A 26,904-nucleotide genomic window follows, 5' to 3' on the forward strand; every position below is an offset into this window, starting at 1 on the left:
TAGCTAGGGCATAACCACCTATGGTAAACTAACATACGCAAACAGCGACAAACGCCGGTAAGCCTCTGCATATCAGCAACACTGACTGGCAACTACCAGCTGCTATTAGAGCCGACCAACAGGCCACAGCAGGGACACCGACGAGCTCGCCCACAGACGCACGAACAATCTCCCAACACTTCCTCACACTGTGCCTCCGGTATATGACCTATCGGACACAAGACCGATAACAAACATAACTGTTGCAGGTTGCAGGACGCTGAACGAGGACTCTGTACCAGCACCCAGCGCCAGCCGCCGAGCAGCACAAACGCACAACGTCAAGGTATCGACATGCATGACACCCACTACTAACAAAGCCTATCCTTGCACAACCTATCGCAGGCAGCAAGACAACCGCTACTGCTCTTGCCGCCCGACCTAACTTTCGCAGAGGTTTTTTTCCCTTGGCTCTTGCCTTGGCACTTTTTTTCCTCTGCCCTTCAAACCGCTACCCTTCGTCAGATTTCGACCAATCTATCTCCAGATGAGCGCGTATTAATGGTTAATCCTAACCAGACGTACGCAAACATCGCAGTACCCACATCCTGCGACACCTCACTTTAGTGAATACTAACCCTTATGCAGAGATGGCAGTAGACCTTTTTGTGTTGGCCATCATGCCGGTGTGGGCGTGGAGGGGCTCCACCTCTTTAAAAAAAAAAAAAAAAAAAAAAAAAAAAAAAAAAAAATTTGCAGACATGAATTATTAAACTGATAGTTCGGTAATTTCCACGCCTGTCAACACCTGCTTTCTTTGGGATTGGAATTATTATATTCTTCTTGAAGTCTGACGGTATTTCGCCTGTCTCGTACATCTTGCTTACCAGATGATACAGTTCTGTCAGGGCTGGCTCTCCCAAGGCTGTCAGCAATTCTAATGGAATGTTGTCTACTCCCGGGGCCTTGTTTCGACTTAGGTCTTCCAGTGCTCTGCCAAATTCTTCACGCCGTATCATATATCCCATTTCATCTTCACCTACGTCCTCTTCCATTTCCATAATATCGGGTACATCGCCCTTATAGAAAACCTCTATGTACTCATTCCACCTTTCTGGTTTCTCTTTGCTTAGAACTGGTTTTCCATCTGAGCCCTTGATATTCATACAGGTGGTTCTCTTTTCTCCAAAGGTCTCTTTAATTTTCCTGTAGGCAGTATCTATCTCACCCCTAGATATATATGCCTCTGCATCCTTACATTTGTCCTCTAGCCATCCCTGCTTAGCCATTTTGCACTTCCTGTCGATCTCATTTTTGAGACGTTTGTATTCCTTTTTGCCTGATTCATTTACTGCAGTTTTATATTTTCTCCTTTCATCAATTAAATTCAATATTTCTTCTGTTACCCAAGGATTTCTACTAGCCCTCGTCTTTTTACCTACTTGATCCTCTGCTGCCTTCACTACTTCATCCCTCAGAGCTACCCATTCTTCTTCTAGTGTATTTCTTTCCCCCCTTGCTTTCAATTGTTCCCTTACGCTCTCCCTGAAACTCTGTACAACCTTTAGGTTAGTCAGTTTATACAGATCCCATCTCCTTAAATTTCCACCTTTTTGCAGTTTCTTCAGTTTTAATCTACAGTTCATAACCAATAGATTGTGGTCAGAGTCCACATCTGCCCCAGGAAATGTCTTACAATTTAAAACCTTATTCCTAAATCTCTGTCTTACCATTATATAATCTAGTTTAGTATCTCCAGAATTCTTCCATGTATACAACCTTCTTTTATGATTCTTGAACCACGTTTAGCTATGATTAAATTATGCTCAGTGCAAAATTCTAGCAGGCGGCTTCCTCTTTCATTTCTTAGCCCCAATCCATATTCACCTACTATGTTTCCTTCTCTCCCTTTTCCTACTCTTGAATTCCAGTCACCCATGACTATTAAATTTTCGTCTCCCTTCACTACCTGAATAATTTCTTTTATCTCATCATACATTTCATCAATTTCTTCATCATCTGCAGAGCTAGTTGGCATATAAACTTGTACTATTGTAGTAGGCGTGGGCTTCGTGTCTATCTTGGCCACAATAATGCGTTCACTATGCTGTTTGTAGTAGCTTACCCGCATTCCTATTTTCCTATTCATTATTAAACCTACTCCTGCATTACCCCTGTTTGATTTTGTATTTATAACCCTGTATTCACCTGACCAAAAGTCTTGTTCCTCCTGCCACCGAACTTCACTAATTCCCACCTATCCACTTCCCTTTTTTAAATTTTCTAACCTACCTGCACGATTAAGGGATTTGACATTCCACGATCCGACCCGTAGAACGCCAGTTTTCTTTCTCCTGATAACGACGTCCTCTTGAGTAGTCGACGCCCGGAGATCCGAATGCGGGACTATTTTACCTCCGGAATATTTTACCCAAGAGGACGCCATCATCATTTAACCGTACAGTAAAGCTGCATGCCCTCGTGGAAAAATTACGGCTGTAGTTTCCCCTTGCTTTCAGCCGTTCGTAGTACCAGCACAGGAAGGCCGTTTTGGTTATTATGACAAAGTCAGATCAGTCAATCATCCAGACTGTTGCCCTTGCAGCTACTGAAAAGGCTGCTGCCCCTCTTCAGGAACCACACATTTGTCTGGCCTCTCAACAGATACCCTCCGTTGTGGTTGCACCTACGGTACGGCCATCTATATCGCTGAGACACGCAAGCCTCCCCACCAACGGCAAGGTCCATGGTTCATAGGGGGAGGATACAATGTCGTAATGGCATTCTTAACAGTCGAATCAGTGCATGCATCCAGGCCAGAGGGAGTGCATATTTTATACATTGTTTTACGTAGGGACTCGTCTAATCACGAGGCGTATTCAAAACTAAGGTCCGTTTGGTCATAAAAAATAAGCTTACGAAAAAATATTTTTATTGACAGTAAGATTCTATTACATATCTGCCTTACATTTTCACTTATTCGCCGTTCATGTTTATAGACTTACTGCAAGGCTGCACCAGCTTCTTTAGCCCCTCTGCGCTGTAGTCTGACGCATGGGAATTGAAGCGGATTATTACGCCAGTGTTGAGTTCATGGTTATTTTAAAAATGTTGTCCACCCAGCCACTTTTTCAAACGCGAGAAGAGAAAGTAGTCGCTTGGTGCAAGATCGGGGCCGGCCGCTGTGACCGAGCGGTTCTAGGCGCTTCAGTCCGGAGCCGCGCTGCTGCTACGGTCGCAGGTTCGAATCCTGCCTCGGGCATGGACGTGTGTGATGTCGTTAGATTAGTTAGGTTTAAGTAGTTCTAAGTCTAGAGGACTGATGACCTCAGATGTTAAGTCCCAGAGTGCTTAGAGCCATTTGAACCATTTTTTTGCAAGGTCGGAACTGTACGAAGGGTGATCAAAATGTTCCCAACGAAAATCTTGAATCTTCTCCTTGGTTTTGACACGGTGTGAGGGCGTGTGTTGTCGTTCAAAAATGGTTCAAATGGCTCTGAGCACTATGGGACTTAACAACTGAGGTCATCAGTCCCCTAGAACTTAGAACTACTTAAACGTAACTAACCTAAGGACATCATGCACATCCATGCCCGAAGCAGGATTCGAACTTGCGACGGTAGCAGTCGCGCGACTCCAGACTGAAGTGCCTAGAACCGCTCGACCACCGCGTCCGGCTGTGTTGTCGTGAGGGAGGGTGATGCCAAACGACAGTTTCTCGCGGCGTCGATTTTGGATCGCACGTCTCAGTTTGGTTAGCATTTCACAGTTTGCGTCAGCTGTAATTGTTGACGCACGGTCCAAGAAATCAATCAAAAGGATGCCCTTTTCGTCTCAGAAAACGGTAGCCATCGTTTTTTCTATTCGAAAACGGAAATTGCTTAGACATTTTTGGTTTGGGTGAACTTCAATGGCGCCACTGCACTGACTGTTGTTTCGATTCTGCGCTGTTGTACGATATCGTCGTCTCGTCGCCTGCAACAGTTTGGGAAAACAAATCATCTCCATCATGTCTATAGCGCTCGAAAAACTGTCGTCACTGCACATTCTTCGCTCTCTATGATTATCAATGAGCATTTTTGGAAACCTTCTCGCACACAGTTCGTGATATCCAAGCTGTTCATTGACAGTGCTGTAAAGTGAGGTTCGAACAACATTTTGGATTTCATTAGTCAGACCATTAATCGTTAATTGACGATCACTTCGAAGTTTCCGGTTCACTGAATCAACGATATTGTCGATCCGAATACTGGTCCTGCCACTCCTACGTTCATGTGAACATTTGTGCCGCCACTTTGAATTTCTCTACACCATTTTCCTACTTGTCTGTCCTCATTATATCAGGTCGATACAGTAAGTATTACAGACATGCCGCACCGTACAAGAACGCTGCGATGAATATCAGCGTCATACACGCCTTCGTCAACCGGAAAAGTCGGCAATTGGGGAATACTGCCTGAATACAGAACATCGTATGATTTATGAAAAGACGGAAGTTTTATCCCCGGCATCATCTTTCTCGGACTGAGTCATTAAGGAAGCAATACATATCCGTACAGCCGATAGTCTCATCAACAAGGATACGGGATTTCAACTGAGCACAGCCTGGAACGCTGCATTGGCTGCTGTTAAATCACGACGCAAAAATCAAGATTCTTCGATAACAGGCCCGTCATAACACTGGCCTAGTACGGTCATTGGTGAGTAACGTCTGGCCGCACTATTGAGAAACGCAGCGTACAGCGCACGCGCGGGACAGCCGCTCTGCGATTTTCGGCAGAGGGAGTTTGAATGTGGCAAATCACTGCGCATGCGCGATTTCCGCGGCTGCGCATTCTTCGCGCGCGTGTTCTAAAAACGGTGAGTCGGTGTGTGGATACCATCAGTCGTACCTGGCCACGAGCGAGGTTGAACCACCTGAAGATGTCGGACAGTTGCTGCGATGAAATATTTTGGAATTTGCACAACGTGATCCGGCGGCAAACCCGTGAAGACTATTTACGACACATCTGCCGGGAAAGCTTGTAGAGTCACAAAGATCCTTTTACAAGCAAAAATCTAATCACAGGGCGCGCTTCACTATTGGCGGGATCTATGATTGACTCGACCATTGCAATCTGCTGTCACCCACTGGCAGACGACTACTGAATCAACCCAACACTGCAGTAGTTTCCTAAAGAGCCGGTGGAACTTCATTCGCGCCTACCATCAGCTAAATATTGGTCGCCGAACCTTGGTTTCGGAATACGCCTCGTACTTAGTCTGTACTGTGCGAGAGTGTTTGGCCGCTGGCAGGTGGAGGTGCGGACCTTCCGGAGGAGGTGCGGCCGCTGGGCCACGGCGGCGCACGCGCTGAGCAGCCAGCAGTCCCCCAGCGCGCCCTGCCGCACCGCCGACGAGCCGCGGCCCTCGTCCAGCAGCCGGGGCTCCTCCACCAGCTCCTGCCATCCAACACAGGCAGACACCGACCTCCTGAGTAAGTCTGCACGCTTCCGTGGCTGTTGTCGTGTACACTGAGGTGACAAAAGTCATGGGATAGCGCCACGCATACATACAAATGGCGGTAGTGTCGCGTACACAACGTATAAAAGAGCAGTGCATTGGCGGAGCTGTCATTTGTACTCAATTGATTCATGTGGAAAGGTTTCCGACGTGCTTATAGCTTCACGACGGGAATAAACAGACTTTGAACGTGGAATAGTAGTTGGACCTAGACACATGAGACATTCCATTTCGAGAATCGTAACAGAATTCTATATTCACGGATCCACATTGTCAAGAGGGTGTCGAGAATACTACATTTCAGGCGTTAGCTCTTACCGCGGACAACGCAGTGGTCGACGGCGTTCGCTAAACGACCGAGAGCAGCGGCGGGCGTTTGCGTAGAGTCGCCAGTGCAAACAGACAAGCAACACTGCGTGAAATAACCGCAGAAACCAATGTAGGAGGTACGGCGAACTGTCCGTCAGGACTGTGCAGCGAAATTTTGCGTTAATGGGCTATGACAGTAGACGACTGGCGCGAATGCTTTGGCCAACAGAACAACATCACATGCAGTGTCTCTCCTGGATTCGCGACCATATCGGCTGGATACTACATGACTGGAAGACCATGAGCTGGTCAGATGAGTCCTAATTTCGGTTGATAAGAGCTGATGGTAGGGTTCGAGTGTGGGGCACACCCAACTAAGCCACGGACCCAAGTTGTCAACGAGGTAGTGCTCAAGCTGATGATGGCTCGATAATGACTTGGGCTTTAATGTAGGTTGATTCTTACAAAGAAGAAGACAGCAACCAGCGATTATTAATACTGCTATTTATTTATGTAAATAGCGCTGTAACCGGTTTCGAACTGACAAGTGCATCATCAGACGGCTGTTCACACAATTTACAAATTGCACTTTACATCATCGTCAGTTTTCGATTTTTATTCTTCCACTGTAGCAAAATATTCTTGGTGTGTTGGTGCCCTACGATAGAAAACAGTGTTAGAAGCGCTCTATGTGAACATAACTAACCTCCAAACGATGAAATACAGCCGAGCGGTCTAAGGCAATGCAGTCATGGACTGTGCGGCTGGTCCCGGAGGAGGTTCGAGACCTTCCTCGAGCATGGGTGTGTGTGTGTTTGTCCTTAGCATAAGTTAGTTTAAGTAGTGTGTAAGCTTAGGGACTGATGACCTTAGCAGTTACGTCCCATAAGATTTCAAACAAAAAATGGTTCAAATGGCTCTGAGCACTATGGGACTTAAATTCTGAGGTCATCAGTCCCCTAGAACTTAGAACTACTTAAACCTAACTAACCTAAGCACACCACACACATCCATGCCCGAGGCAGGATTCGAACCTGCGACCGTAGCAGTCGCGCGGTTCCAGACTGTAGCGCGTAGAACCGCTCGGCCACCCCGGCCGGCCTATCATTTCACACACATTTGAACATTTTTTTAATGAAATACAGAATAAAGAAATATGTGAGGATAAGTGGTTATAATATTTACATCGAAAATTCCGCGCTATTTCGTTGCGAAGATGCACGATTGTATTTTTGAAACATTGCAAAATATGGAATAGTCTGTCCTCTGGTCCCTCTGAACCTATCATTGACTGGAAATGGCAATGTTTGGCTACTTGGAGACCATTTGTAGCCACTGATGGACTTCATTTTCGGAAACAAAGATGTTGATGACGATGCGCCGTGTCTCTGGGCCGCAATTGCTCCCGATTGGTTTGAAAAACAGTCTGGACAATTCGAGGGAATGGCTTGGCCACCCAGATCGCCCGACATGTTCCATCGAACATTTACGGGACATAATCGACAGGACAGTTCGGTGCACAGAATGCTCCGCCGGCAATATTTTTGCAGTTATGGACGGCTATAAGGGTAGCATGACTCAGTATTTTTGTAGGGGCTTCCAACGACTTGTTGAGTCCATGTCGCGTCGAGCTGCTGCACTACGCCGGGCTAAAGGAGGCCCGACACGACACGAGGAAGTATCCCATGATTTTTGTCACTTCAGGGTAATGCGCCACTAAAGCCTTCTTGTTGACTCAGCTATGTGAATGAGAAATATGTTATATGTCTACACAGTAAATAAAAATTGTTTCCACAATTTCTTAAATGATTTTAATTCTAAAATCAGTTTCATCTTGCAAGCAGAGAATGAGGTCTGTCTCCCGTTCCTAGATGTTTTGGTCTATAGATGATCTGACAGTACTTTAGAACACATGATATGCAGTAAGCCTACAGACGTAAGTAGGTATTTAGATGCCACTTCACACCACAACACAGCCAAGTTGCAAGCAGAGCTATGCTGCCGCAGATCTGAATCAGCGTAAACTGCAGTCACATTACCCGAGCATCGCGTAGTGCTCCACATGCATTAGGGTCGTCAAACTTTTCATACAGTATGAATGCCAACAGACTGTTTATCTGAGTGCCAACAGACATAGCCCACTGACCTGCCACCAATTATCCTAGCTATACGTTAATACTGTACCTGGTTTTACGACTTCTAATCGCTTAGGAACCTGGGTTGCATAATTAATTAGGTCACCAAGTGCTACCATGACGTCACTATACTCTAGTTTCGATGACATGGCGCCAAAACATGTATTTCGGGATATGGATTCTCCTAGTAAACTGATGAAGTTGGCGTCCCGCTCATCGTACCAAGTATTGTCGGGATTGTTTACACGGTCTCTGTATATCTTTATTCATCGTTGCTTGGAAGAAAATACAGTAAGAAAGGCATCTCTAGCAGAGAAGCCTCATTATATTATACTAAAGCAGGAGAGTAAGTACATATATTTTTGGATGGGGTCCGCCTTTAGCAAATCAGTTTTTTATATCCCAAATATGCTTCACTGCAGTTGCAACACCAGAAATGGGCTTTTATTTTATGGCCGTTAAACATAAATAATGTTCTTTACTGTTTGTATACATGTGAATATTATTTTTTAAATCGTAATTATAGGTTTTCGAAGAACCATATAAAATTATGAATTCATACCCTTTTCAGTGATTGATTGTTTTCACAGTTTGTCATCTGCAACCATATACAACTTAATGTAGACAAATTATTTAAGTTTTATATAGTTGCAGATGACAAACTGTTAACGAAATCAGTCACTGTAAATATATAACACATCAGGAAAATGTGGTAAAAAGGTATGAATTCATAATTTTATGTGTTTCTTCGAAAATTTGTAATTACGATCTAAAAACTAATATTTACATGTATACAAACAGTAAAGAACATTCTTTATGTCTAACAGCCGTAAAATAAAAGCCCACTGATGATGCTGCAACTGCAGTGAAACATGTTTGGGATATAAAACAAAAGTGTTTTGCTAAAGGCGGACCCCATCCAAAAACACATGTATTGGTAAAGCAAACACGGACACAAGAGCTTCAACCCCAAGATGATTAGGAGAGTAAGTATTTTCGAAATTGAAATTTCCATCATGTGTGTTGCTGATTGTTACCATGCAGCAAGTGAACGTAAATTACTGTCCAACAAAATAATTCCGTTGCGTTATACATTGTAACGTATTTCCTTCATTATCTATGAATCATGCTCCTCTTCGAAGAAAGTATTCCGCCCCTTTATAGAAGTCCAAGTCTGCTTTCTGGGGAAATGTTGGTGATCGTTTACTTCCCCTTTTCCCGATTACACTTAACTCTTAAACAATGCAATACTTTATCTGTTGCTGCCAAATAAAGCTGCGGGAAGTAATATCTCTTGTGAAGGAAAACTTGAATCTAGATTAACATAAGGGAGAGAACTGCCGTCACGATATTTCGAAGAAACTCTGCGAAGAGGTCGTGAGCACGACTGGTTTAAAAAGTTTGATGGAAGTCTTAAAGTGATGACAGGTGCCCATCATTGCCATATTCTGTCATTCTGTGTGTCCTTTCGAAAAGTCGAGGGAAAAAAACTGACACGCAAAACAATTTGTCAACATATTCTAAATAAATTTGTAGTAAAAAGTTGTGTTTCACTGCAAGCCGCTGTCGTGCGTGACGAAATATGCCTATATTGTATATAGCACTGACACCAATCGATACAGCATGGAGTGGCCACTCACCAAACGCGTATATCACTCTTCTCATAGAAAGGTAGAGTATTTGCTACGTCTTTCCAACTGAATGAGAGCCCATTGTATTAATCCGTGCCACAGCTTTCTTAATTGTGATATAGTACGTATCATTTCTTTTACTCAAATCTAAGAGCTCAGGCAATAAAAAGATTTCCATAATCGAAGTCGATCCACAATGAACGCCACATAACTTCAAAATCTCCCGCGCTTTATTGAAAATTGCGGCATTCACAGCAACAGTCGACCGAACGTAACAGCAAGGAACACAAATATCACGTCACACCAAGATTTGTCCATAGCAATTTTGGAAACGACGAATAATAGTAAGACGGTTACCTTGTGAAGTTATGTCCTATTCTTTATCAGGATCTATTGCATTTACTTCGGCTTGCGTTTTTTGCACGTTACTTATTTTATTGCATGTTTTTTCGGGACTAACTGCCATGGCTTATGAGGTTTACCCAAACAATTTTCCCGAGAAATAAATGCCATATTTATATGACGAATAGTCACGAACAATATTACTATATGTGGACAAAAAAGCGCACAATGTGCATAAAATAGAATAAAAGAAAATGCCTGGATATATACGGAAACATATCCGGAAGAACAGAGGCGTTACGTGCTGCAGCGGCCATACAAATACTATTCCAAGGTTTTCAATCACTTTAGCAGTATTTGGGCATCGAAATGAATCGATGGTAACAGGTGATAATTTGTTCCGGTCCGGGACTCATACCGGGACATGCACACCAAACCCTGCCTATTGCAGGAATACGAAATGGCGGGGAAGAGGTCATGGGTAGGTACGCTGTTAGTGTGTAACCGGATGGGAAGTTGGGTCGGATGGCCGAAGTGGTTAAGGAACCGTTTGTGTTAAGCGGGAGATCCTTTTCGAGTCCCGGTCCGGCACATATTTTCACCTGTTACCATCGATTGATTTCGATGCCTAAATGCGATTAATGTTACTGAAATTCTTTAAAAGTGCAGATGCGTTGTTCCTGAATATTGCAGCAGTGAAACCGTCTTTTCCAACGAGGGTGTAAAACACATTTCTCTGAAGTAATCCAGCAGTTCGAAACTAAGAAGTCGATGAGGACAAGACGAATGCAATGTAAACTTCCTTTTTTCCAAATTCAGTATTATATTCGGAACAAGTGGGAATTGACGCTTTGTGGCCACAAGTACACGTCCTTAATAAACGAAGCTGGTTCCGTAGACAGTCCTTAAATCTGACAGGGGTACTTTACGGACTGATCTGCTCCCTTTGGTTTTCTTTATATGTATAGAATCTGGAGGTCAGTTATACACATTAATTTCCTAAAGCAGTGTGAAGCAATTCTAAAGAGAAAGCTTTAAGATAGCAAAATTTCCAACCGCTGTTAAGTGCAAAACATTTTTTAATTCTTAACGCATTCACCAGTAGGTGAATGCGTAGTTTAATAGGACTGTAATTGTAAGTTTGCTGGTTCGGACATCTGTGATACCATACTTTCTTTATTTATATTTAAATTTCATATTTATTAAGGAAAGGAAATATTGTTTAACAAATTTTGAATCACAAATTTTTAAATCTAAATAACATGTTATTTGCTGGGAATGTGTAGCTGAATGTTGCTATTAAACCAGCCCAAACATCGCTGGTAGCGGAAAACTTAATTATTAGGTTAATAAAAGGTGACAGATTAATTAAGCACTTGCTTGACAGGGCAGCATTAGAACAGAAATGTGGCAACAGAATAAGAAATAACCCGTTATATTTCTTAAGACTGTGTTACAAAATACTACTTAACCTTTGGTAAGTTCGGTGGTTACTTGATGTCCTAAACCTAATATAACGATATCTAAATAACTTTATTGTCTCTTGGCAGTCTACAACATCATCACTATGACAAATTAATTTTGCAGACACTTTTTTTAGTGTCCTAGTTAAAAGGGAAACTCCGCACCGCACCATCCTCAGATTCAGTAGTAGGATGGCCCAGCGGATAGCCCGTCAAAATCTGAACACAGATCATGCATGAAAAGAGGAAAAAGGTGTACTGAATGTGAAAAAAGAAGCAAAGTCGAAGCAGTGAACGGTGCAAGCTCAAGATATGCAATATCGAGCGAGTTGTTATGTGGTCACTGGTTTGGATGGCGAAGGGACTGCCCTGTGTTCAGATCTCCCTTTTGCCCCTTTCTTTCACAAAATTATGAACTGTCATTGAAGTATCTATGCACTGTATTCTAATTTGTGTCTGTGTTGTGGTGTAAGGTCCGTTTGCAACAGCGAGGTGTAAGGAAGGGGACACGCAGACGTACGTACCTCCCCTTGTTCTACACAAGTAACACGTATTATAACTCTTGCGTTCCATTTTGGAAGTTTCGACTCTTTAATTCCTTAGTTGCAACATAGTTCACACCCTTTTATTTGTTGTTTTCCTTTCTGTGAGAGGTCTAAGTGGCATATCGCCTGCTCCCACTGTTAATCACACTTACTTGCGACGGTAATACATTTTTACCACATAACTCATAACCAAGAAATAACGTATACTAAGACGGTTGCCAAGACTACAGAAGGAGAACAGACACGTCAATGACCAGACGGAAAGTTTGTAAAAAAACAATGGCATGAGGGAGATTTGAACACAGGCACCCTCTTTGCAGTCCAGCACCACGACCACACAACAAAGAAGCCTTCTTGCTGTTTTTATGCTTGATCTGTGTTCAGTTTTTGACGGGTTATCCACTGAGCCATTTTATCACTAAATCTGATGGGGGTGAGATCGGGATCTTCCCCTGTTAGTACCGAGTGAGGTGATGCGGTGGTTAGCACACTGGACTCGCATTCGGGAGGACGACGCGACGGTTCAAACCCGCCTCCGGCCATCGACATTTAGGTTTTCCGTGATTTCCCTAAATTGCCCTAGGCAAATTCAGGGATGGTTCCCATAAAAGGGCACAGCCGATTTTCATCCCCATCCTTGACACCCTTCGAGCTTGTGCTCCATCTCTAATGATCCCTATGTCGACCGGACGTTAAACCCAATCTTCCTTCCATATTTAGTGCTTGCTAAGTTGGAATATTGTCTTCACAACAGAAATCGTAGAACTATGTATGTATCGTAATTGCAAGAACACAGATGAAGCGTCTGACTATTGGCGCTGAACAGGAATGTCTAACTGCTGCTTCAGAACTGTCTGAGGATCCGCAGCACGTCGTGTTTTGTGCCTGTCGGCGAAAGAATTTTTCTGACAGTACAAGGCAGAAGCAGTGCAGTCCATGGCGACAGCGCTCCTGTCAGCGGCTGGTAACTCTATCGAAGGACGAATACTCGTACAACGCGTTGAAAGACTGGCTTGGAAGCAGAAAGTGGTCCGAATTTTTGAGCGCCCTCTGGAGGCTGCTGCTTGGAACCGATAGGGGACGGGCCAGTGGTTACGCCTCTGTGGTGGCGTTGTCTGTTGTGCATGGCGTTGTTGTGAGAATTTTGTAAAAAAATGCGAAACTTCAAACAAAAAATAAAATAACTTTTTGCTAGAGATTGAGCTATATCATTGATATATATAATTTTTTTTTATTTAACAAAAATGTATTTTGTGCATCTATATCATATACAGCGTGGGGTAAATACGAGGGTTGATTGAAAAGTAATGCCTGCACCTTCGTAACTCTTCAACAGTTGGCAGCATTGGTATGTGGCAGCTGTTGGCTTGTTCCGTAGCCTCTTCTCTACAGCTCCAGTTGGCCAGAAGCCTTAGCACTGAACGGTTGTGTTATTACAGTGTAAAGTATGGAACCCTGCGCAGACGGTCGCTCTGTCAGTGCGATTTAAGTAACGTGCAGTCATTGAATTCTTGACAGCAGAAGGCGTCACCCCAAAGGAGATCATCAGAGAATGAAAATAGTTTATGGTGATTGTGTTGATGTGAGTACTGTGCGTCGTTGGGCAAGTAAGTTTAAAGATGTTGAAGCGGGAACATCTGACCTGCGTGACAAACAAAGAGTTGGACGTCCTGTGACAGCAACCACCGAGTTTCACATGCAAAATGTTGACAGATTGATTCAAGAAAATCATCTTATCACTCAGAGAGAAACTGCAAGCACAATCGGCATTTGGGTTCACATTATTGCTTTGCTTGGCTATCGGAAGATCTGTGCACGATGGGTACCCGGATGCTGACTCCTGAAATGAAAGCGCACAGACACGAAATTTCCCGCCTCAACATCTTTAAACTTACTTGCCCAACGACGCACAGTACTCACATAAACACAATCAGTATAAACTGCTTTCATTCTCTGATGAATCTCCTTTGGGGTGACACCTTCTGTTGTGAAGAATTCAATGACTGCACGTTGCTTAAATCGCACTGACTGACCGTCTGCGCAGTGTTCCGTACTTCACACTGCAACAACACAACCGTTCAATGCTAAGGCTTCCCGCCAAATGGAGCTGTAGAGAAGAGACTACGGAACAAGCCAGTACCTCCCGCATACCTACGCTGCCAACGGTTGAAGAATTACGAAGATGGAGACATTAATTTTCAGTCAACCCTCGTAAAAGTGGCCCAGAGAGCAGAGTTCCGGGGTACAAAGACAGACATCAGAGGAAAGGAAATACGGTACTACCTTCACTACAGCAGATGTTCAAAGTGACCACCATTCATCTCTTGGCACTTTCGGGCCCTGGTCAGCAAGTTGCTGAAGGCGGATCGAAGCTGGACTGCTGGAATTGTTGCAGTCTCACACGAAATCTTCTGCTGCAGTTCTTGAAGATTATGAGAGTTGTTGCGATACGCCTTAGACTTTAGGGCTACCCATACAAAGTAATCGCACACTGAGCCGCGCGGGATTAGCCGAGCTGTCTCGGGCGCTGCAAAATGGCTCTGAGCACTATGGGACTTAAAATCTGAGGTCACCAGTCCCCTATAACTTATAACTACTTAAACCTAACTAACCTAAGGACATCACACACATCCACGCCCGAGGCAGGATTCGAACCTGCGACCGTAGCAGTCGCGTGGTTACGGACTAAGGCGCTGCAGTCATGGACTGTGCGGCTGGTCCCGGCGGAGGTTCGAGTCGTCCCTCGGGCATGAGTGTGTGTGTTTGTCCTTGGGATAATTTAGGTTAAGTATTGTGTAAGCTTAGGGACTGATGACCTTAGCAGTTAAGTCCCATAAGATTTTACACACATTTTTTGAGTAATCGCACGCTGACTGATAAGATTACCTGGGTGGCCAGTTAGAGCCGTAACCAGACTGACCTCTGCTAACATCTCTGTCAAGCGTGAAGATTATGTAAATATGCTCCAAGGTTCGGCCGGCTATACGTGCAGATGCTCCATGCTGTTAGAAGTAGCTGTAGGTCTTTCCCTCTCCGTTAATGCTGCTACAGATAGTTTCAAGTTGTCTGGGCTCCTGTTATTTGCCCCATCTATTTTTAGATAGCTACTAATAAATTAGAAACATTGTGAGTATCTGTTAATTGGCATTTATATTTTTTAAATAAAAAAGGAATTCAAAAAAGTTTAAAAAATACAGTGGTAGTAACAAGGTTAGAACAAGCGACTTCACGATTGCAAGGTATTACACAACCCACTCAGTTACTGATGGATGTGTGAACAAGCTAGAAAAGTTATGAACAAAATAGCGCTCAAAAATCATCTAATCTTCAAAGGCTATGTTTTCGTTTTTAAATGTTTTTAATTTTTTTGGAATTGCGTCATTCTGTTCGGGGACACTGATGTCCAGGCACTGATCATTAATCGTATAAGCATGAAGAAAATCGAAGAGAGGAAATCTGTAAGATCCCCTTGTAGGACTAAATCCCAACCACTTGCACCGCTGACGTTCCCTTAGAACGTCGCATTCCCTGTTCAGTCCTGAGTAATTCTCCGATGTGACGTGACATTGGTGTGTAGTGTGAATCAAACGCCACTTGATCGGGCGTTGCCATTCCTCTAATGTCAGTGCGCTGAGTCTCCAGCACTCGGAATTTGGTATTGAAACTGAAACATGTGAGTGTGCAGCGGTGATACAGACGTGCGGCCGCAGCCATACGACGTCGCCGAGGTGCGGCGCCTGCGGGTCTGAGTGGCTGAGGCTGCTCGCCTCTGCGGGGAAGTCCTCGTCGCGGAACAGCTCGCCCTCCGGCAGGGCTGCCACACGCTGCGCCGCCTCGCACTCCTCCTGCAACACGGCCGCCAACATCTTACAGTGGGCCCATCAAACTCTTTCTAGTAGTGTTGGGCAATCCGAGGATGGGCAAGTCCTTGGCTGTAGCATACACTATGGGATCAAAAGTATCCGGACACCCCCAAAAACATACGTTTTTCACATCAGGTGCATTGTGCCGCCGCTTACTGCCAGGTACTCCATTGCAGCGACCTCAGTAGTCATTAGATATCGTGAGAGAGCAGACTGGGACGCACCGCGGAACTTACGGATTTCGAACGTGGTCAGGCGATTGGGTTTCACTTGTGTCATACGTCTGTAAGCGAGATTTCCACACTCCCAAACATCCCTAGGTCCACTGTTCCCGACGTGATAGTGAAGTGGAAACGTGACAGGACACTTACAGCACAAAAGAGTACAGCCCGACATCGTCTGATGACTGACATAGACTGCCGGCAGTTGAAGAGGGTCGTAATGTGTAATAGGCAGACATCTATCCAGACCATCACCCAGGAATCCCAAACTGCATCAGGATCCACTGCAAGTACTATAAGAGTTAGGCGGGAGGTGAGAGAACTTGGATTTCATGGACGAGCGGCTGCTCATAAGCCACACATCACGCCTGTAAACGCCAAACGACGCCTCGCTTGGTGTATGGAGCGTAAACATTGGACCATTGAACAGTAGAAAAATGTTGTGTGGAGTGACGTATCATGGTACACAATGTGGCAATCCGATGGCAGGGTGTGGGTGTGGCGAGTACCCGGTGAACGTCATCTGCCAGCGTGTGTAGTGCCGTCAGTAAAATTCGGAGGCCGTGGTGTTTGGTGCGGTCTTCTTTTTCGTGGAGGAGGCTTGCACCCCCTGTTGTTTTGCGTGGCACTATCACAGCACAGGCCTACATTAACGTTTTAAGTACCTTCTTGCTTCCCACTGTTGAAGAGCAATACGGGGATGGCGATTGCATCTTTCAACACGATCCAGCACCTATTCACAATGCACGGCCTGTGGCGGAGTGGTTGCACGACAATAACGTCTCTGTAATGGACTGGCCTGCACAGATTCCTGACCTGAATCCTATACAACACCTTTAGGATATTTTGGAACGCCGACTTCGTGCCAGGTCTCACCGACCGACATCGATACCTCCCCTCAGTACAGTACTCCGTGAAGAATGGGCTGCCATTGCCCAAGAAATCTTCCAGCACCAGATTGAACGTATGCCTGCGAGAGTGGAAGCTGTCATCAGGGCTAAGGGTGGGTCAACACCATTACCGATGGAGTGCGCAACGAACTTTTAAGTCATTTTCAGCCAGGTGTCTGGATACTTCTGATCACATAGTATATCCTCGTTCTATTGCAGAACTGGCGGAGTGTTCGTAGACTAAATCCAGGGTACATGCTGTTTCCTTAGAGTCTTTTGCGGTGGCATGCTTCAGTAAAATCTTCTCGGTTTACAAGCCGCGTCACTTCGAATAAACCGCTCGAGCTTTCGATAGCTGTCTCCGCTATTGTCATCAGGAGTTAAAATCAGCCAGCCCTGGTAGTCGGTGATTTTAACTCCTGATAACGATGTCGGAGACAGCAAATGAAAAGTCGAATGTTTTATTTGAAGTGAGACAGCTCGTAAACCGAGAAGATTTTAATGAATCTCCTGTTTCACACAACGGATCGACTCTTGTCGCCAGCACTTGAGACCAGAACGACACTACCCGTCATTCTCGCGAAATTTATCGCATGTATATTCGTTTCTGTTTGTCTCCAGCTGCCTCTTAGTATGGAAACACGGGCAGAGGTCACACTTGTTCTACAAATAAGAAAGTTGTGTTGAAAAATGTGTTTAATGTAAGTTTTTAGCGATTACATTTTTCACAGCAATTTTTTTGTTAATTGTGATGGATTACTTAATTCGGAGCATTGTAGCAACCATGGCGAACAATAAAACAATACTCAGTTATTTACTAAATGGCCATGTGAGACCCTAACAAGGAAAAGAGTACCCTGTTTAATGATCTTTTTTTTTCTTAAAACTGGAATCGAAAATCTGCATAGCAAAGAAAATACATAATACGAAAGCATTTTTTTTTTCAAAAAGAATATTATCCGAAAAACGTACTTCAGAAACTGCTATAACTTTCATTCGTTTACACAAAACTGTTTTGCACAGAGGTGCGACAGACGACATGAACTTCCACGTTATGGACGCGTCCGAGAACTATGAGTAAAGCTGGTTGAATGGCTGAACCGTATAGTTCTCTAGCAGTTACGCTGTACTCGTCAAGTTCTCGACCCTCGGAGCTGTTTTCAGTTCCTTAAAATTATATTGAAGATGCTCGAGGCTAAAGATGCCGCAGATGGTGTGCCCACTGTGATAGACTATGCAACCTGAGAAACAGTATCATACTGCAATGAGATTTTCACTCTGCAGCAGAGTGTGCACTGATGTGAAACTTCCTGACAGATTAAAACTGTGTGCCGGACCGAGACTCGAACTCGGGACCTTTGCCTTTCACGGGCAAGTGCTCTACCATCTGAGCTACCCAAGCACGACTCTCGCCCGTCCTCACAGCTTTACCTCTGCCAGTACCTCGTCTCCCACCTTCCAAAATTTACAGAAGCTCTCCCGCGAACCTTGCAGAACTAGCACTCCTGAAAGAAAGAATATCGCGGTGACATGGCTTAGCCACAGCCTGGAGGATGTTCCAGAATGAGATTTTCACTCTGCAGCAGAGTGTGCGCTGATATGAAACTTCCTGGCAGATTAAAACTGTGTGCCGGACCGAGACTCGAACTCGGGACCTTTGACTTTCGCGGGCAAGTGCTCTACCATCTGAGCTACCCAAGCACGACTCACGCCCCGTCCTCACAGCTTTACGTTTGGGAGGTAGGAGACGAGGTACTGGCAGAAGTAAAACTGGGAGGACGGGGCGTGAGATGGTAGATGGTAGAGCACTTGGCCGCGAAAGACAAAGTTCCTGAGTTCGAGTCTCGGTCCGGCACACAGTTTTAATCAGCCAGGAAGTTTCAGTATCATACTGTTGGTATGTCAAAGGGTATGGTTCGTTTGTGCATGCCGTATTTGGAATTTCACTGAATGCTTTACATGTGGTAGAGTATTCTAACTGAAATTGTGTACTGTAAATATCGAGTTGAAAACAAACAAATGAAATGCTTCATTCACAAAGAGATGCAGGAACTATTGCATCACCAAGCAAAAATTATTACAGAGCACTGTACGAAATTCGATGAAAATTTTAACATACTTTGGTTAGTTGTTTGGTACAAACACGTTAAACTCGTAAAAAGTATCTGAAGTTTAATTATTCCTAGTCTCTCTTTCGAAAAAATGCCTTTTTTATTATATCAGTGCGCGGTGCCTGTTCTTTCGGACCACACATCTATATAATTGATTCACCTCGATGGACAAGGAACTGACCACCTTCAGTGCGGATGCACAGTTACGTCCGACCTCCTGTGGGAATCTCAAGATAGCAAGCGTGGAGGACATGGATGGAAACTGCGGATAGTTGGTGCTAGGTGGAAATGTAGGTCGGTCGGGAGGCGTGCTGAGATATCCCGCGCAATTACAATAAACACAGTGCTTAACGCAGCTGCGTAGTAATCAGGAGATCCCGGGTTCGGCAAACATTTTCACTCGTCGCCGCTGTTTCCGTATAAAGTCCCAACACAGCTGGCATCAGTAGTTCCTTCCCTTTCCTTTCTGCCCCCTTTGGAAATTTGTGGTAAGATCTTATGGGACCAAACTGCTGAGGCCATCGGTCCCTACGCTTACGCACTACTAAATCTAACTTAAACTAACTTACGCTAAAGACAACACACACATCCATGCCTGAGGGAGGATTCGAACATCCGACGGGGTAGCCGGGCGGACCGCGACAACTCTCATACCACGCGGCTACCCCGGGCGGCCGCTGCCCCCTTCACCTTCAGTTTACATAATAGACATTTTTATTATTTCCACCTTTCATTCTATTTGTGACTTATTGCCGACTGAAAGAAGCAGATAATCATAGTTTTTGCATCCCACCCTAACGCACCTCAGGGTCCGACTATAACATCGACATGCACACACCACAATCGCTGACAAACAATGCGGTCCGTACTACGAGGTTTTCACAAGACCACGGCCTGCACTAGGAGGTGCTCGCAACACAAGTGCCTTCAACCGACAGTAGTGGTCTCGGTCCTGCAAATTCACTCCGGACCATTAAGCAGCCAGTGACAGAATGAATTGATCGGGGAACCTACCGTTGCCTGTGGACTTGCATGCGTACCGGATTATTACACTGGAGGATTTTACTATTGCGTAAAACGACTTGGCTTTGGGTCCCTGGACATGCTAGTTAAGCTATATTGTTCTATCTTGGCTCTAGTTGACTTTGATTCGCTACAGACAGGATACGAACTAGTGCTCTTCTACTGTGACTATTTCAGAGTAGTGAATAAATTATTGGTTCAAATGGCTCTGAGCACTATGGGACTTAACTTCTAAAGTCATCAGTCCCCTAGAACTTAGAACTACTTAAACCTAACTAATCTAAGGACATCACACACATCCATGCCCGAGGCAGGATTCGAACCTGCGACCGTAGCGGTCGCGCGGTTCCAGCCAGGCTGTAGCGCCTAGAACCGCTCGGCCACACAGACCGGCAATAAATTATTCTTCAGGTTTAGTGCCACATCGTTCAATGGTCTTCGAATGACATGTAGTAAAATGTTTCTATCCGTCCATTGCTTGCAAGCATCTTACAGATAATTTTATTTCCACTCTACATTTGCCTTCCTTGTTACCCAGATGCAACCCAATGACAGCATGGTTTTTTTTTCCCAAGTGACTGTACAGCAGGATGAATCGGTGAGATGTGGTACACTCCATCGTCGACAGGGCGAGCGCCGATAACGCGCGTCTACGAACACAGAGCTAGGCTGTGCTGTTCTTCTGTCCGCTTAGTTGATCATTACTGCTCGTCACGTTTGATTCGCGTCCACCTTTACATGTTGCCTCCTCGCTGCTTACAGCTGGGTGCGTAGTAGCGACTGAAACGTGGCATGCAGCGGTGGGCACATCAGGAATCATTACGCATTCGTTAACGAATGTTGCAAGGAGCTCTTAGGTTCTCTAGGCGTGTTTCATTAATAGTGTGCTTTCGGATGTTCAGACGAATCGCTGATTCGATTTCATGCTGAATATTTTGACGATCAATCCAGGTGTCTTCTAACGATACTGCGAGCTGTGCTGTCACGCGCACTCCTGGTGCCCGCTGCACGCTTTGATCCTTCTTTGTTTTTCAGAGCCCACACTTTTATTCGCTGAGACATAAATTCTCACTGCGTTTTATACATCTACATCTACATTTATACTCCGCAAGCCATCCAACGGCGCGTGGCGGAGGGCACTTTACGTGCCACTGTCATTACCTCCCTTTTCTGTTCCAGTCGCGTATGGTTCGCGGGAAGAACGACTGTCTGAAAGCCTCCGTGCGCGATCGAATCTCTCTCATTTCACATTCGTGATCTCCTCGGGAGGTATAAGTAGGGGGAAGCAATATATTCGATACCTCATCCAGAAACGCACCCTCTCGAAACCTGGCAAGCAAGCTACACCGCGATGCAGAGCGCCTCTCTTGCAGAGTCTGCCACTTGAGTTTGCTAAACATCTCCGTAACGCTATCACGGTTACCAAATAACCCTGTGACGAAACGTGCCGCTCTTCTTTGGATCTTCTCTATCTCCTCCGTCAACCCGATCTGGTACGGATCCCACACTGATGAGCAATACTCAAGTATAGGTCGAACGAGTGTTTTGTAAGCCACCTCCTTTGTTGATGGACTACATTTTCTAAGGACTCTCCCAATTAATCTCAACCTGGTACCCGCCTTACCAACAATTAATTTTATATGATCATTCCACCTCAAATCGTTCCGCACGCATACTCCCAGATATTTTACAGATGTAACTGCTACCAGTGTTTGTTCCGCTATCATATAATCATACAATAAAGGATCCTTCTTTCTATGTATTCGCAATACATTACATTTGTCTATGTTAAGGGTCAGTTGCCACTCCCTGCACCAAGTGCCTATCCGCTGCAGATCTTCCTGCATTTCGCTACAATTTTCTAATGCTGCAACTTCTCTGTATACTACAGCATCATCCGCGAAAAGCCGCATGGAACTTCCGACACTATCTACTAGGTCATTTATATATATTGTGAAAAGCAATGGTCCCATAACACTCCCCTGTGGCACGCCAGTGGTTACTTTAACGTCTGTAGACGTCTCTCCATTGATAACAACATGCTGTGTTCAAAAAATGGTTCAAATGGCTCTGAGCACTATGGGACTTAACATCTATGGGCGTCAGTCCCCTATAACTTAGAACTACTTAAACCTAACTAACCTAAGGACATCACACACATCCATGCCCGAGGCAGGATTCGAACCTGCGACCGTAGCAGTCGCGCATGCTGTGTTCTGTCTGCTAAAAACTCTTCGATCCAGTCACATAGCTGGTCTGATATTCCGTAGGCTCTTACTTTATCAGGCGACAGTGCGAAACTGTATCGAACGCCTTCCGGAAGTCAAGGAAAATAGCATCTACCTGGGAGCCTTTATCTAATGTTTTCTGGGTCTCATGAACAAATAAAGCGAGTTGGGTCTCACACGATCGCTGTTTCCGGAATCCATGTTGATTCCTTCAGAGTAGATTCTGGGTTTCCAAAAACGACATGATACTCGAGCAAAAAACATGTTCTAAAATTCTACAACAGATGGACGTCAGAGATATAGGTCTATAGTTTCGCGCATCTGCTCGACGACCCTTCTTGAAGACTGGGACTACCCGTGCTCTTTTCCAATCATTTGGAACCTTCCGTTCCTCTAGAGACTTGCGGTACACGGGTGTTAGAAGGGGGACAAGTTCTTTCGCGTACTCTGTGTGGAATCGAATTGGTATCCCGTCAGGTCCAGTGGACTTTCCTCTGTTGAGTGATTCCAGTTGCTTTTCTATTCTTTGGACACTTATTTCGATGTCAGCCATTTTTTCGTTTGTGCGAGGATTTAGAGAAGGAACTGCAGTGCGGTCTTCCTCTGTGAAAAAGCTTTGGAAACAGGTGTTTAGTATTTCAGCTTTACGCGTGTCATCCTCTGTTTCAATGACATCATCATCCCGGAGTGTCTGGATATGCTGTTTCGAGCCACTTACTGATTTAACGTAAGACCAGAACTTCCTAGGATAGCTGTGGTAGATGAGGTGGCCGGCGACGTCTTAATAAATTGGGACGGTGGTTTCAATTAAAACAAGACTTGGGTTCGAGCACTAAATTTATCAAGATCTCGTAGGACATCTCATAGACCAGAGCTGAAAACGGTCAATGAGTGTCTCAATGAATAAAAGAGCGTAGATGACGCTGGGAATCGAACTGGGCTCTAAATAACAGCACGACACCAACCGTCCACAGACGACAGTTATGTGGTAACAGGAGAGTTCGCAGCACCTCAAGAAGAAAACTGAGTCGGTCGTCGAAATATTGTGCATAAAATGGAAACGAAAACCTCAACTGAACACCCGAAAGCACAGCCTTACGTTTATTAGGGTTTAACGTAATATCAACGATGGAGACTCACGCTCGGAGAAGACAAGGACGAGGAAGGAAATGGGTTTAGAAAAAAACGTGGGTAATTGAATTCTGGTTTTCTGAGCGGTCATTTGAATTCCACCCTCAGTCACCGCCCCCTCATAATGCCAATGCAGTGCCTTAATCACTGCGTCATCTATTTTTTTTTTAACTACTATTCAACAGCTTCGAAACAAAGCTTCCTGATAGCTGACATGTGCCGTGACAGGGAGGGGGCGTGAACCTAGGACTCGCCTTTTTCGGGCAATGCTCTCACTAAATGAGCCACTGAAATACCGCCCGAGTTGCCAGTCTTCCAGTGCTTCCCTCAGACTTACCCATCCTTCACAGAGACTCCCTCAGAGGAAAAATTTTTCCCGAACCGTCCTCCCTCCCCAAGCTATTTCGAATGCATAGTGTTTCGAGAACCGAAGAGTACTAAAGGAAAAGGCTGTACTCTTATAGTAGTAAGTTATAGATGTTATGAAACTGAAGTTTCGATCCGATCCGTAAAGCGTGTCCAGATAGCTCAGTTGGTAGTACCATTTCGTGCAAAAGTTAAGGGTACGGAATTTCTAGAGTGAAAGAATCATTGCAAATGATTAGCTTTTCAGAGCATTCACACAAGGCTGGCGCCGATGGCGACACCTATAACGTGCTGACATGAGGAAAGTTTCCACCCGATTTCTCATACACAAACAGCAGTTGACCGACGTTGCCTGGTGAAACGTTGTGATGCCCCGTGTAAAGAGGAGAAATGCGTACCATCACGTTTCCGACTTTGATAAAGGTCGGATTGTAGCCTTTCGCGATTGCGGTTTACTGTATCGCGACATTGCTGCTCGGGTTGGTCGAGATCCAATGACTGTTAGCGGAATATGGAATCGGTGGGTTCAGGAGGGTAATACGGAACGCCGTGCTGGATCCCAACGGCCTCGTATCACTAGCAGTCGAGATGACAGGCATCTTATCCGCATGGCTGTAACGGATCGTGCAGCCACGTCTCGATCCCTGAGTCAACAGATGGGGACGTTTGCAAGACAACAACCATCTGCACGAACAGTTCGACGACGTTTGCAGCAGCACGGACTATCAGCTCGGAGACCATGGCTGCGGTCACCCTTGACGCTGCAACACAGACAGGAGCGCCTGCGATGGTGTACTCAACGACGAACCTGGGTGCACGAATGGCAAAACGTCATTTTTGCGGATGAATCCAGGTGCTGTTTACAGCATCATGATGGTCGCATCCGTGTTTGGCGACATCGCGGTGAACTCAAATTGGAAGCGTGTATTCGTCATCGCCATACTGACGTATCACCCGGCGTGATGGTATGGGGTGCCACTAGTTACACGTCTCAGTCACCTCTTGTTGGCATTGACGGCACTTTGAACAGTGGACGTTACGTTTCAGATGTGTTACGACCCGTGACTCTACCCTTCATTGAATCCCTGCGAAACCCTACATTTCAGCAGGATAATGCACGACCGCATGTTGCATGTCCTGTGCGGGAGTTTCTGGGTACAGAAAATGTTCGACTGCTGCCCTGGCCAGCACATTCTCCAGATCTCTCACCAACTGAAAACGTCTGATCAATGGTTGCCGAGCAACAGGCTCGTCACAATACGCCAGTCATTACTCTTGATGAACTGTGGTATCGTGTTGTAGCTGCATGGGCAGCTGTACCTGTACACGCCATCCAAGCTCTGTTTGACTCAATGCCCGGGCGTATCAAGGCCGTTATTACGGCCAGAGGAGGTTGTTCTGGGTACTGATTTCTCAGGATCTAAGCACCCAAATTGCGCGAAAATGTAATCACATGTCAGTTGTAGTATAATATATTTGTCCAATGGCTACCCGTTTATCATCTGCATTTCTTCTTAGTGTAGAAATTTTAATGTCCAGTAGTGTATATGCTGCATTCATTGTTACATTACGCATTTGTGAGTGTAGGTCGCGGCGAAGAGTGTGAAGAACAGTGCATTGAAGAACTGCTAGAAGTCCTGTACGCACAAGGTGTACGTGGTCATCATTTTCCATTATTTCTTTGGAGAGTGGTTTATGGATAATACGAACTACAAATGGTTACTTTGTTCTTTTGAATATTTTACGCTGACGGGAAAAAATCGCAATACCAATAAGGAGCTGTGCGACGGAAACGAAAGTTGGTAGGCCTTCTTCTACATCAGAAACACGATGTGTATTCAGATTTCACGTCAGTCGCCTTAGAGTGGCGCTGGTACCGCCATTTTGAGGATGTAAACGAGGTTTGTTGTGAATACACTCTGCAACGTTCGCTGTGACGGTCGTGAGCGTCAGTTACCTTTGGACGCTGTAAACTGATGTTAGCCAAGAATGCATTTAAGACTACAAAGACGCCATTATCAATACCTCACTGAGTTTGAACTAGATCGTGTAATAGCGTAGCTAGAAGCTCTATGTTTCTTCTGCGATACTGCAGAAAGACGTGGCGGGAATGTAGCCACTGTACATGATTGCTGGCAGCGGTCACAGGAAGATCGGGCTCCGGACGGCCACGTGGCTCTACCGAGAGAAGAGATCATCGTGTTCGGCGTATGGTTCTGGCGCATAGTAATGCAGCAGCAGTTTGAGCAGCAGCTGCCACCACAGTGGCACAATGCATTGTTACAAATCGGTTGCTTCAAGGTCATCTTCGATCCAGACGCCCTGTAGCGTGTACTCCACTGACCCCAAACCATCGCGATTCGTAGCTTCAGTGGTGTCAAGCGAGAGCTAATACGTACTTGACACACCGGACCTACACCTGGAGTTATGGTCTGAGATGCGATTTTGTATGATAGCAGGAGCATTCTCGTGGCTATCCCTGAGTGCAAAATTGTACGTAAATCTGGTGATTCAACCTGTTGTAGTGGCATTCAAGAACAGCATTCCAGGGCGTGTTTTTCAACTCTCCCCCACATATCACTGATGTAGCTCAACATGCTCTGTAGAGTGTCGACACGCTGCCTTGGCCTGCTCGATCACCAGATCTGTCTCCAAGTGGAAAACAACTCCAACGTCATCCAAACCAGCATTAACCATCTCCGCATTGACCGACCAAGTGCCATAGGCGCGGAACGCCATCCCGCAAACTGTCATCCGGCACCTGTACATCGCAGTTCATGCACGTTTGCGTGCTTGCATTCAACATTCTGGCGGTTACGCCGGTTATTAATGTATCAGCATTTCTCATTTACAATGGTTTATCTCTCATTTTCATTAATCTGTGATCTGGTAATATTATCTAGAAAAATGTGTTCTTGAAATTTTATTTCTCTACACTAATTACTTTTTGGTGTTGTGATTTTTTTCCGTCAGTGTATCATCTCCATGTGTTTTCCTTCGTAGCACAGTGTAGCGTCTGTTGCAAGTCACATTCTTTATTCGTTCGAGCTATACCTAGGGACCAGTGGCGGTTCGTGAGTATACATTATGGATGTTCGCTAATTTTAGATTCAGATAAATAAGAGAATAGCAAGTGCTGTATAACACTTACGGTTATCAACATAT

General features: G+C 45.1%; 1 protein-coding gene across 1 annotated transcript in view; it reads right to left on the bottom strand.

The window, feature by feature from the left end:
- LOC124585344 (calpain-9-like) overlaps positions 1-26,904 on the bottom strand; it is a 117,043-nt gene that overhangs the window by 69,811 nt on the left and 20,328 nt on the right. Inside the window, exons 3-4 of the mRNA XM_047131389.1 lie at positions 15,605-15,751; positions 5,289-5,492 (exon numbers count right to left, since the gene is read on the bottom strand). Of these exons, the coding sequence (XP_046987345.1) occupies positions 5,289-5,492; positions 15,605-15,751 (351 nt within the window). The remainder of the gene's footprint in view (positions 1-5,288; positions 5,493-15,604; positions 15,752-26,904) is intronic.

This window comes from Schistocerca americana, chromosome 1 (assembly GCF_021461395.2).
Source record: "Schistocerca americana isolate TAMUIC-IGC-003095 chromosome 1, iqSchAmer2.1, whole genome shotgun sequence".
Lineage (NCBI taxonomy): Eukaryota > Metazoa > Arthropoda > Insecta > Orthoptera > Acrididae > Schistocerca > Schistocerca americana.